At 40.6% G+C, this 13,018-nt stretch overlaps 1 protein-coding gene across 1 annotated transcript; it reads left to right on the forward strand.

Annotated features, from left to right (window-relative positions):
• The first annotated feature begins 3,410 nt into the window (after positions 1-3,410).
• Positions 3,411-5,766, forward strand: si:dkey-51e6.1 (uncharacterized protein LOC558617 homolog). The gene is made up of 3 exons (XM_039002992.1): positions 3,411-3,641; positions 4,699-4,823; positions 4,943-5,766. Exons 1-3 carry the CDS (start codon positions 3,425-3,427, stop codon positions 5,033-5,035), a joined length of 435 nt encoding a protein of 144 aa, XP_038858920.1. The 5' UTR covers positions 3,411-3,424; the 3' UTR covers positions 5,036-5,766.
• Positions 5,767-13,018: the final 7,252 nt, after the last annotated feature.

Below are 13,018 nucleotides of genomic sequence, written 5' to 3' on the forward strand. Positions count from 1 at the left end.
CGCTGATAGCCAGGTGTAGCAGTGGAAAGATGTTGGGACAACTTAATGTAGGCCATAACAGTTTGTGGGCACCGTTTGTCACCGTTATAGTACAATTAACGTATTGTTTAGTATTGTGTTGTGAGTTTGCTCGACCAAGATTTACATGCTAAAATCGCCACTGATTACTGTCAATCTGAGTTAATACAGTACATGCATGTTTGTTCAGGTGTTACCTATCATTTCAATTAATGGACAATAGCTTGCGTGCCGGAGACATCGGACGCTCCATGGTTTCTGGGAAAAGAAACAGGCGTACTGTATTTAGAACTGTGTTGAGACAGATTCTGGCTCTGCTCTCTACATCCTGAGGTAGGGAAATCCCACTGACCTGAGAGGGAGAGGGAGAGGGAGAGGGAGGGAGAGAGAGAGAGAGAGAGAGAGAGAGAGAGAGAGAGAGAGAGAGAGAGAGAGAGAGAGAGAGAGAGAGAGAGAGAGAGAGAGAGAGAGAGAGAGAGAGAGAGAGAGAGAGAGAGAGAGAGAGAGAGAGAGAGAGAGAGAGAGAGAGAGAGAGAGAGAGAGAGAGAGAGAGAGAGAGAGAGAGAGAGAGAGATGTGTGCGTGTTTGCTGTGGAGAGGGTGTGGATTGTTTTCACATAGTAACAGACCTCCTGTCTCTCTTGGATTCATATTGTGGCCATATCCAGTTGTGAGCCACTTCCTACCAGTTATCTGAGCACTTGGCCTCCAAAGTGACGGTTTCCTCTTATTTGACCTGTTCCATTGATACTGACCTTCCTAAAATATATTCTTATTCATGAACGCTCTTCCTTTTAATTTGACTGAAATCTGTGTACAGGTGTAGTGCTATCTGTTACGCTGCTGAGGCCAATACTAATATCCCCCAAATTAGATTTTTAGGCATGATTAATATTAGGCATAGTAGTAATCCGGGTAGGCACTAGTCGTTGGTCATAACTCTCTGGTCCATTTCATTACACATAAGTCATTCTGTACAGGGGAGTTTCGTTAAGAGCCCTGACACTCGGTCCGAACATTAACACACATCGTGCGGTACGGTTTTAGAATCATTCATATCAGTGATAATTATTTTTCAAAAAACAAATGTTCCAATTGATACACATCTTTAATGGGGTTAGGGTTTGTGTTCCCACACGGCCATATCTCATTGTTACAGACGGAAGACTGAGGGACCACCGGTGGTAATTATTATTATTTTTTTAAATTATACTTTTAAATATTAATTCATTCATTTTTAAATATTTTTTAAATTAACAACAAATCAATACAGAAAGTACATAAGGGAACACAAGTATATATAGATTATATATAATGGACAATCGAGCTAGGGGGTACAATATCACATTACAATTACACAAGGACCTTAAGGGACATACATACACTTACAATTCTAACAGCTTTTTTGTTAGTAGAGTATTTAACCGTCTTAAAATACAGTTCAATTTCTTTTTGTAGGGTAAGAAAATGTGTTTTTTTGTTAGTAAATTTACATTTGTGTATATGAAATTTGGCCAAAAGAATAATGAAATTAATTACATAAAAATGTTTCAGCTTATTTTTATCGTATGTAAAGAATCCAAGCAGTACATCTCTCCACAATAGTGTAAAATCTTCATAAATGTGTTCAATTATAAATCTACTGATGTCTTGCCACAGTTTTCTTACAATACAATGCCAAAACAGATGCAACACTGTTTCTGGGTGGTCATTACAAAAGGAGCAATTTGAGTTGATGTTTTCCTTAAACTTCTTCATATAGTGGTTGGCAGGATAATATTTATTAATAATTTTAAAGGAAACTTCCTTAATTTTGTTAACAAGTAGTTATGTGTGTGGCAACATCCAAACTTTTTCCCAACAGATATTATCAATAAATCCATTCCAATAAGGCATGACATAAGGTATAGATACAACATCCTGCTGAAACAAGGTTTGTATCGCTCTGTTGTTGAATGGACCAAAAGAGAAACAAATCTTTCCTACTGATGAGTCAACAGGGTCAATAGAAGGTAGGCTCTGAGGGTCAGGTCTTGACACGTTCCTGAATAACAGAGCAACACCTGAGGGAATGGTGTCTAAAACAATTGCAAAATCTTTAGGTGTTACAGGGACCTTGTAAAGTGATAAGAATTCCTTATAACTGAGTAAAAGCCCCTTTGCATTTACCAGTTGGCTCACCAATAGGATATTATTTCGGAACCAATATTCTAAAAACAAAGAAGTATTTTTATACAATATATCCCAATTATTCCATATATAATATCTGTGTGGAGAAAAATTATGATTATAAATTAAGGACCATGACAAGAAAACCTGCCGATGAAAAGCAGAAAGTTTCACTGGAATTTTGTCAATATTATAATTGCACAACAACATGAAGTTAAGGCCACCAAAAGTAGATAAGACATGATGAGGAATAACATTCCCAGATAGAAGTGGGTCTTCTTAGGAATTGTTTTATCCAATTGATCTTAAAGTATTATTTAAAGTAGTTAAGTCCAGAAAATTCAGTCCACCATTCTCATAAGTGTTAATTACAACAGTTTTCCTAATGTAATGGGTACGGTTTCTCCAAAGAAAGTTGAAAAGCATCTGGTCTATCTCCTTGCTTATTTTACTGTCAAGATATAAAGATAGAGCACCATATGTTAGTCTAGAGATACCTTCAGCCTTGGCTATTAGGACTAACTTTTTAAAGATAAGTCCCTCTGTAGCCATTGATTTAGCTTCTTCTGGGTATTTTTAATAAGAGTGTTAAAATTTAGTAAGCCTCTAGACTTCTGATCCTTTGTAATGGTTATGCCTAAATATGTAAGTTCTTCTTTTACTGGAATACCATAATATGAAGGTGTCACACAATCTTTGACAGCTATGAGTTCACATTTATTAATGTTAAGGTATAGACCAGACGCTTTGGAAAAGGATTGACCACCGGTGGTAATTAGCATGCTCTGAACACCTGTGTGTCACTGAAAAATTAAGTTGGCTGCAACAGTGATGAAGCTGGTTAAAACTGTGTACAGTAAGTGTATATTTTGCATTATTTTGATGTGATATTAAAGTAAAGGGCTTTACGATTCTAGAATCGTATCGCAATTGAGAATCGATTCACGTTTCGATGGAGTATTTGACTGTTTTGGCTGCCAGAGCCAGTCTACCTCTTAAAATAACATAAGGTTATTGAACTTTAAGGATTAACGGTAGGCTCCTTAAGAGTGCATCGTGGGCTACGTAGGCACATACTATTCTACCAAGCATTTATTCGAGCCATACTGAATGATTGCAAGGAAAGAAATGGATATGGTCAGATGTACTTAGCATACTACTCAAACGCTCTCTTTAAATTATAGAACACGCCCTAAACCCGAATAAGGCAGTCGTTTCATGAGCACTGTGCTGCAGGAATGGTGTGTGTCGTAGGCAGAGCAGTTACAAGGTTGTGCGTCCCGTGTACAGTGCGTATTTTCACAGTCGCAATGGCAGACGCTTTGGGTAAAGTCCCCGACGCTGAAGTCGATCCAGAGGGAACATTTAAGTATATTTTAGTGAGGATAAAAGTAAAAGATGGAACTGAATACAAAGATATAGTGAGAGGCACAAAAAGTGCTGGGCAGTATCACAGTAAGTTTGCCTTGTCTCTTTCGTGGCTGTGGTCAGACAGCATTGCTTTGAGGCGCCCATTGCCCACGTACACCAATCCTGCTGTACTAAATTTCTACCAGTGGCAAAATGTAGCCGACCTTGTTATAAATTGTTACTATGATATCTAACGCCATTTGCTAGTAAACCGAGGGCATGAAACTCAATAACATAGTAGCTATTGAATGTGCCATTGCGCTATATAGGCTACTGTCCGTAACTGCAGGCAACCAAATACAGAATGTTGGAGCATTGTCAACATGCATATGCCTAAAGATGGCCACATAAGAGTTGATGTATTACATATACAAACAGAGCCGGCCCTAGCCTTTTGGGGGCCCTAAGTGAGATTTGGTTGGGTGGCCCCACCTCTCCGACAAAACATTTTAGTGCCCCCGCTCTTGGGGGGGGGGGGGGGGGGGGGGGACTAAAGAGAAGAAATGTAAGTTTCTTCGGAGAGAATACATTTAAGTTTTAAAGTTAAATTCCTGCAATTTTACACATTTCGCCATGGGGCGTAGAGAAATTGTTGCAGCTTTAAAGCACATGTCCTGAAATTCTACACATTTTGCCATGGGGTGTAGTGAAATTGTTGCAGTTTTAAAGCACATTTCCTGAAATTCTACACATTTTGCCTTGACTAATGCCATATTAATATGATATCTCATTGAAAGTGACTGATGAAATCAATAGGGGCCCCGTGGAGGTCAGGGCATGTGCCCTTCATGCCTGGTCAGCAATTCGGCCATGATTACTACTAGTTTAGATACCTGGCTAGACTAACTTACCAATGAAGAAAATGTTAGCTGACATGGGCTTATTGAGTGACTGTCAGTGACTAACATAAGAAAATATATGTAAGTAATTTTTTGGTCGGGCCTTAAATGACCGCTTATGCCCAGGGCCTGCCCTGGATACAAACATAGATGGACCCTAGGCCTGCATGAGGTGACTAATTGTGCAAAAATCACTCTAGGTTGTAACTGTAACATTGTATGCCTTGGACTTCATACATCCCATCACTTTGACTGATTTTCAGATCATATATTTGAGAAGGTCACCCCACCAATAACGGCTTTGGGACTGGAGTGCAACTGTCTTGGAGGAGGGAAAATTGAGCACAACAGCAAAGACAAAAAACTGCGTGTTTTTGGAGAATCAACCGTAAGTGCATTTCAGTTCAATGTGCCAGTAAGGGCCTTCTCCCCAGAGGGGAATGGTCACCAAACAGAGGAGAGGAAAACATTTTCTAACCCCCCCCCCCCCCCCTCCATCTATTTCAGGGCTATGGCAAAGCAGATCATTCAGTGTCTGTTGAGAAGCTGAAGAGTGTCTTCAAAGACTACGAGATCACCTGGTCCGATGATAAAGAATAGATCACCTGGTCTGATGATAAAGAATAGATCACCTGGTCCGATGATAATGAATAGATCACCTGGTCCGATGATAAAGAATATATCACCTGGTCCTGGTAAAGAATAGAGGGGAACTCCCTCTTTGTATATGTCTGCTAATATCTGCCATATGGCTATACGCCCCTGTTAACAAAACAAGACAGATGTCACTGCAATGATTCAAAATCATTAAAATAACACGTTTTTTCAGTTGCACTTTATTTTGTACCAGTTTTGAAAATGTTTGATGATGCATAGTAGTGTGTATCTGCAACCAGCGCAGAGTTGAAATGAAAGTAAAGTAGGCCTTCTCCCAAAAATTGTCAGGAACATCAGTCATAATGGTTTTGGAGGCTGCGAGCCAAGCGTAAAGTCCATACAGGAAGTTTCTGTGTGATATGGGAGCACAAAAACATATCCTGTTGGCCTCAGGGAGAGTGTTAGTTTGGGGAACCCTAAATAGAGGCGAAGGACTGTTACTCAGATCCTGTCCAACAGCCAGTCTTGTTCCAGAGCAATATAGCATATTCAGAAAGTGTTCAGACCACATTACAGCCTTATTCTAAAATTGATTAAATTGTTTTTTTCCCCTCATCCAATGTTGTAGAAACATCTCAAGGATGATCAATGGAAACATGGTTCACCTGAGCTCAATTTCGAGTCTCATAGCAAAGTGTCTGAATACTTATGTAAATAAAAATATGTAAAAAATTATATATTTGCAAAGAAGAGTCTGAATACGTTCTGAATGCATTGTACTGTACCTGTCTCTGTGTGATGTTCATGTGCTCTGAAATCACAGTCCAGGGCTTTCCAGTTTCCACTATTTATTCTGAATACCGTCATCTAGGACAAGAGTTATGTAAGGACAGGCCTAAGGGGTTTCCGGCTTTGAATCACACCAGTATCTTCAACAGCGGGCCTTTAGCAGTGGGCATTCTCACTCTTGTTAAGAACAATGCCTGCCTAGCTTAGAATAATTTATATTCATTAAACTCAATGTATTTATTCCATTCAGCTATGAGCTACTATTAGTTGCAGTAAGTCAGGTGGTTTAGCACAACCCATTTGAATTATTCTGCCCTCCTGGACCAGAATTCCTTATCCCTAACTAGAGGTATGGATGGAAAGATGGAAACACACGGAGAGGTGCGTCCCTTAATTAAACAAACATTGACCTCCATTTAGCAGACTTTAACAGAAACGGACTGCATTTTTCTGAGGTTACCAGTGCCCATAAAAATCCACTTCCCTCCTGTTTCTGTCCAAAGTTACCTTCTCGTGAAGACAGCTTCCTGTGAACTGATAACAACCAATCCCTTTCTATTATCCGCTAAAAGGGAGGTGAGAGGTCGGCACCGAGCATTGTTCAGTCATGTTCGATTTCTCTTTTTGGAAGGGCAAGATTTCATAACAAAAGGGGGTTTGTCATATGACCATAAAAAGATGAGTCAAAAGCAATTGAAACAAAGGTTCCATGTTTTACAGTATTATTATTACAATAAAACAATATTTTTTTTCCATCTTATGGTTTAGTCATAGTTCTATGAATGACTGTCTGGGAAAGTGGGAGAGCTTTCATTAAATAATACGTTTTATACAGTACAGCCAATGTGATGGTGTTATCAGGTGTATAAAATTTATTATTTCATGAAATCTGGTGGTTTAACACTCATAATGGATTGAGGGAAATGGATTGTTTATGTCTTTTCTGTGTGTTTTGTCTGTGTTAGTCAGTAGCTTGCACTACTTAATCACTTTTATCCTACAGTGCATTAGGAAAGTATTCAGACCCCTTGACTTTTTCCACATTATGTTACAGCCTTATTCTAAAGTGGATTCAATTGTTTTCCCCCCTCATTAAGCTACACACAATACCCCATAATGACAAAGAAGCAAAAACAGGTTTTTAGAAATTTTGGCATATTGATAAAAAATACAAAACTTGAAATATCACATTTACATAAGTAATTCAGACCCTTTACTCAGTACTTTGTTGAAGCACCTTTGGCAGTGTCTACAGTCATGGCCAAAGGTTTTGAGAATGACACAAATATGAATTTCCACAAAGTCTGCTGCTTCAGTGTCTTTAGATATTTTTGTCAGATGTTACTATGGAATACTGAAGTATAATTACAAGCATTTCATAAGTGTCAAAGGCTTTTATTGACAATTACATGAAGTTGATGCAAAGAGTCAATATTTGCAGTGTTGACCCTTCTTTTTCAAGACCTCTGCAATCTGCCCTGGCATGCTGTCAATTAACTTCTGGGCCACATCCTGACTGATGGCAGCCCATTTTTGCATAATCAATGCTTGGAGTTTGTCAGAATTTGTGGGTTTTTGTTTGTCCACCCGCCTCTTGAGGATTGACCACAAGTTGTCAATGGGATTACGGTCTGGGGAGTTTCCTGGCCATGGACCCAAAATATTGATGTTTTTCCCCCCGAGCCACTTAGTTATCACTTTTGCCTTATGGCAAGGTGCTCCATCATGCTGGAAAAGGCATTGTTCGTCACCAAACTGTTCCTGGATGGTTGGGAGAAGTTGTTCTCGGAGGATGTGTTGGTGCCAATTTTACTCATGGATGAATGGTCTCAGGATGCTTTACTGTTGGCATGACACAGGACTGATGGTAGCGCTCACCTTGTCTTCTCCGGACAAGCTTTTTTCCGGATGCCCCAAACAATCGAAAAGGGGATTCATCAGAGAAAATGACTTCACCCCAGTCCTCAGCAGTCCAATCCCTGTACCTTTTGCAGAATATCAGTCTGTCCCTGGTGTTTTTCCTGGAGAGAAGTGACTTCTTTGCTGCCCTTCTTGACACCAGGCCATCCTCCAAAAGTCTTCGCTTCACTGTGTGTGCAGATGCACTCACACCTGCCTGCTGCCATTCCTGAGCAAGCGCTGTACTGGTGGTGCCCCGATCCCGCAGCTGAATCAACTTTAGGAGACGATCCTGGCGCTTGCTGGACTTTCTTGGGCGCCCTGAAGCCTTCTTCACAACAATTGATCCGCTCTCCTTGAAGTTCTTGATGATCCAATAAATGGTTGATTTAGGTGCAATCTTACTGGCAGCAATATCCTTGCCTGTGATGCCCTTTATGTGCAAAGCAATGATGACGGCACGTGTTTCCTTGCAGGTAACCGTGTTTGACAGAGGAAGAACAATGATTCCAAGCACCACCCTCCCTTTGAAGCATTCCAGTCTTGTATTCGAACTCAATCAACATGACAGACTGATCTCCAGCCTTGTCCTCGTCAACACTCACACCTGTGTTAACGAGAGAATCACTGACATGATGTCAGCTGGTCCTTTTGTGGCAGGGCTGAAATGCAGTGGAAATGTTTTTTATTTTTAAATTCAGTTCATTTGCATGGCAAAGAGGGACTTTTCAATTAATTACAATTCATCTGATCACTCTTCATATCATTCTGGAGTATATGCAAATTGCCATCATATAAACTGAGGCAGCAGACTTTGTGAAAATTAATATTTGTGTCATTCTCAAAACTTTTGGCCACGACTGTACAGCCTTGAGTCTTCTTGGGTATGGCGCTACAAACTTGGCACACCTGTATTTGGGGAGTTTCTCCCATTCTTCTCTGCAAATCCTCTCAAGCTCTGTCAGGTTGGATCAGGAGCATCGCTGCACAGCTATTTTCAGGTCTCTCCAGAAATGTTTTATTGGGATCAAGTCCGGGCTCTTGGCTGTGTTCTTAGGGTCGTTGTCCTGTTGGAAGGTGAACCTTCGCCCCAGTCTGAGGTCCTGAGCGCTCTGGAGCACATTTTCATCAAGGATCTCTCTGTACTTTGCTCCGTTCATCTTTCCCTCGATCCTGACTAGTCTCCCAGTCCCTGCCGCTGGAAAACCCCACAGCATGATGCTGCCACCACCATACTTCACCGAAGGGATGGTGCCAGGTTTCCTTCAGACGTGACGCTTGGCATTCAGGCCAAAGAGTTTGGTTTCATCATACCAGAGAATCTTGTTTCTCATGGTCTGAGAGTCTTTAGGTGCCTTTTGGCAAACTCTAAGCAGGCTGTCATGCAGCTTTTACTGATAAGTGGGGCGGCAGGTAGCCTAGTGGTTAGAGCGTTGGACTAGTAACCGAAAGGTTGCAAGATTGAATCCCTGAGCTGACAAGGTAAAAATCTTTTGTTCTGCCCCTGAACAAGGCAGTTAACCCAATGTTCCTAGGCCGTAATTGAAAATAAGAATTTGTTCTGAACTGACTTGCCTAGTTAAATAAAGATAAAATAAAAAAATAAGTGGCTTCTGTCTAGCCACTACCATAAAGGCCTGATTGGTGGAGTGCTGCAGAGATGGATGTCCTTCTGGAAGGTTCTCCCATCTCCACAGAGGAACCATGGAGCTCTTTCAGAGTGACCATCGAGTTCTTGGTCACCTCCCTGATCAAGGCCCTTCACCCCGATTGCTCAGTTTGGCCGGGCGGTCAGCTCTAGGAAGAGTCTTGGTGGTTCCAAGCTTCTTCCATTTAAGAATGGAGGAGGCCACTATGTTCTTGGGGACCTTCAATGCTGTCGAAATGTTTTGGTACCCTTCCCCAGATATGTGCCTCGACACAATCCTGTCTCGGTGTTCTACAGACAATTCCTTCGATCTCATGGCTTGGTTTTTGCTCTGACAAGCTCTGTCAACTATGGGACCTTATACAGACAGGTGTGTGCCTTTCCAAATCCTGTCCAATCAATTGAATTTACCACAGGTGGACTCCAATCAAGTTGTAGAAACATCTCAAGGATGATCAATGGAAACATGATGCACCTGAGCTCAATTTCAAGTCTCATAGCAAAGGGTCTGAATACTTATATAAATAAGGTAATTCTGTTTTACATTTTTAATAAATTAGCAAAAATTTCAGAAAACCTTTTTTCCCCTTGTCATTATGGGGTATTGTATGTAGATTGATGAGAAAAATAAACAATTTAATCAATTTTAGAAAAAGGCTGTAATGTAACAAAATGTGGAAAAAGTCAAGGGGTCTGAATACTTTCCGAATGCACTGTATATATCTTTTAAATCAAAAGGGAAATGCAACGGGATAGTATGGTATACAGCTCACAATATTGTGAATAAATGGAAATTTATTTTCTGCTGTTTGTTGTCAATAGGCCCTCCAGGACCCATATTGAGTCCCAAGAACAAGGTCCCTGCTGAGTCAGAGGCCACTTTTCCATTCTCGCTCTCTTCCTCAGACTAGAACATAACACATGTATCATGTCTTGTCACCAAAATGTCTCGTTTTTAGTCACACACAGCAATCCCGAAGGTCTTGTAACAGGAAATAATAAAATAGAATAGAATAGAAAAAGATGGATAAATCATTTAAACACCCTTGTTCAAAAATAATGGGGGGGGACATAACAATACATTAAGCACGGAAGAAAAATTATAGATTTTGAATGACCAACAGGCCAAGCTAACTACTGTGGAAGCCATAGGATCATTGTAATACTTTTATTATATTAACAAGGCCCGTAAGTGCCTCTCAAATCTTTAGGAAAGGAGTGTGCAAGTTAATTGACTCCTGTTTCCTAAACAAGAAGTTCTAGTCCCTTCCTGCACTAAACACCTCAGATTTACTGGAACAAAGGAAAAGCCACAGGGAGGCGGTTTATCTTACTGCCAGATGTTATCATCAGAACAACTAGACCTACATGAAGTCATTACACTTCATAAAACATCGAATCAAGTCATGAAAATCAGTGCATCCCACTCAGCCATCAACAGCTAAAACATGTCATTATGACTTGGAAATGCAAGACGACAATTGAAGACATCGTGCTGAATATGACCTTGGAAATATATTTGAAAAGTATATTGTATGGAAATATTTTAGGATTTAATGATTGATGTCTGTCTGTGCTTCCCCCTCTTTTTCTTTGCTAATTGAGGACATTACTTACCTGCTTACTGGAAACACTGCCCATGTAAAAACAGAGACAATTATATATTCAATGGAATTCCTTCTATTGTTCTCTCCCCCATCCCTAGAGTACTCATAGCCTCACTCTTCCACTCACTTTCGGGAAGATGAGATATAAAATATACTTTATTTGTCACTTCATTGAGGGCACAGAAATGTAATCTACATTCTGGAAATAGCTTTTATGTATTGCAATGCTTTGTAGTCAGTGCTTGACTTGGGACTGAAAAAGGTGCCAGTACTCATTCTGGGTGCTGTTACTGTTTATATTTAGGTACAGGAGCTCCACAAAACTTCTGAGCTAATATTCTATAATAGGAACAGGAGCTCAGGCAGTAGAACATTTGAGGTTCACTCTGCTCCGGTGAGCTCCTGCCCAAGTCAAGCACTGTATGTAGTAATGTGAAAACCAGATGTGGGAACTCTGCTCAGGCGTTTTCTTTTACGCCTGCTATGTTAGGTTAGTAGTAATGCCAGTGGCGACCCATCATTCAGGGCAGTTGGGGCAGAACCCTACCTGTTTTGAGCCCCACATGACAGTACCAGTCAAATGTTTGGGCACACCTACTCATTTAAGGTTTTTTCTTTATTTTGACTATTTTCTCCATTGTAGAATAATAGTGAAGACATCAAAACTATGAAATAACACATATGGAATCATGTAGTAACCAAAAAAGTGTTAAACAAATCAAAATATATTTTAGATTGAGATTCTTCAAAGTAGCCACCCTTTTCCTTGATGACAGCTTTGCACACTCTTTTCATTCTCTCAACCAGCTTCATGAGGTAGTCACCTGGAATGTATTTCAATTAACAGGTGTGCCTTGTTAATTTGTGGAATTTCTTTCCTGCCTTAATGCGTTTGAGCCAATCAGTTGTGTTGTGACAAGGTAGGGGTGGTATACAGAAGATAGCCCTATTTGATAAAAGACCAAGTCCATATTATGGTAAGAACAGCTCAAATAGGCAAAGAAAAACGACTGTCCATTATTACTTTAAGACATGAAGGTCGGTCAATACGGAAAGAACTTTTAGAACTTTTAAAGTTTCTTCAAGTGCAGTCGCAAAAACCATCATGCGCTATGATGGAACTGGGTCTCATGAGGACTGCCACAGGAAAGGAAGACCAGAGTTACCTCTGCTGCAGAGGATATGTTCAGCCTCAGAAATTGCAGCCCAAATAAATGCTTCAAAGAGTTCAAGTAACAGACACATCTCAACATCAACTGTTCAGAGGAGACTGCATGAATCAGGCCTTCATGGTCGAATTGCTGCAAAGAAACCATTACTAAAGGACACCATTAAGAAGAAGAGACTTGCTTGGGCCAAAAAAACACAAGCAATGGACATTAGACCTGTGGAAATCTGTCCTTTGGTCTGATGAGTCTAAATTGTAGATTTTTGGTTCCAACCGTCGTATCTTTGTCAGACGCAGAGTAGGTGAACAGATGATCTCCACAAGTGTGGTTCCCACCGTGAAGCATGGAGGAGGAGGTGTGATGGTGTGGTGGTACTTTGCTGGTGACACTCTCTGTGATTTATTTAGAATTCCAGGCACACTTAACCAGCATGGCTACCACAACATTCTGCAGCGATACGCCATCACATCTGGTTTGTGCTTAGTGGGACTATCATTTGTTTTTCAACAGGACAATGACCCAATACACCTCCAGGCTGTGTAAGGGCTATTTGACCAAGAAGGATTGTGATGGAGTGCTACATCAGATAACCTGGCCTCCACAATCACCCGACCTCAACCCAATTGAGATGGTTTGGGATGAGTTGGACTGCAGAGTGAAGGAAAAGCAGCCAACAAGTGCAGTTCACAGGAAGCTGCCTTCATGAGAACGGAACTTTGGACAGAAACAGGAGGGAGGGGATTTTTATGGGCACTGGTAACCTCTAAAAAATGCTGTGAGTTTCTGTTGAAGTCTGCTAATGGGGGTCAATGTTTGTTGACGGAAACCCTTGAACTAGTAGGTGTGTCCAAACTTTTGACTGGTGCTGTATAAT

The sequence above is a fragment of the Salvelinus namaycush genome, chromosome 10 (assembly GCF_016432855.1).
Source record: "Salvelinus namaycush isolate Seneca chromosome 10, SaNama_1.0, whole genome shotgun sequence".
Classification (NCBI taxonomy): Eukaryota; Metazoa; Chordata; class Actinopteri; order Salmoniformes; family Salmonidae; genus Salvelinus; species Salvelinus namaycush.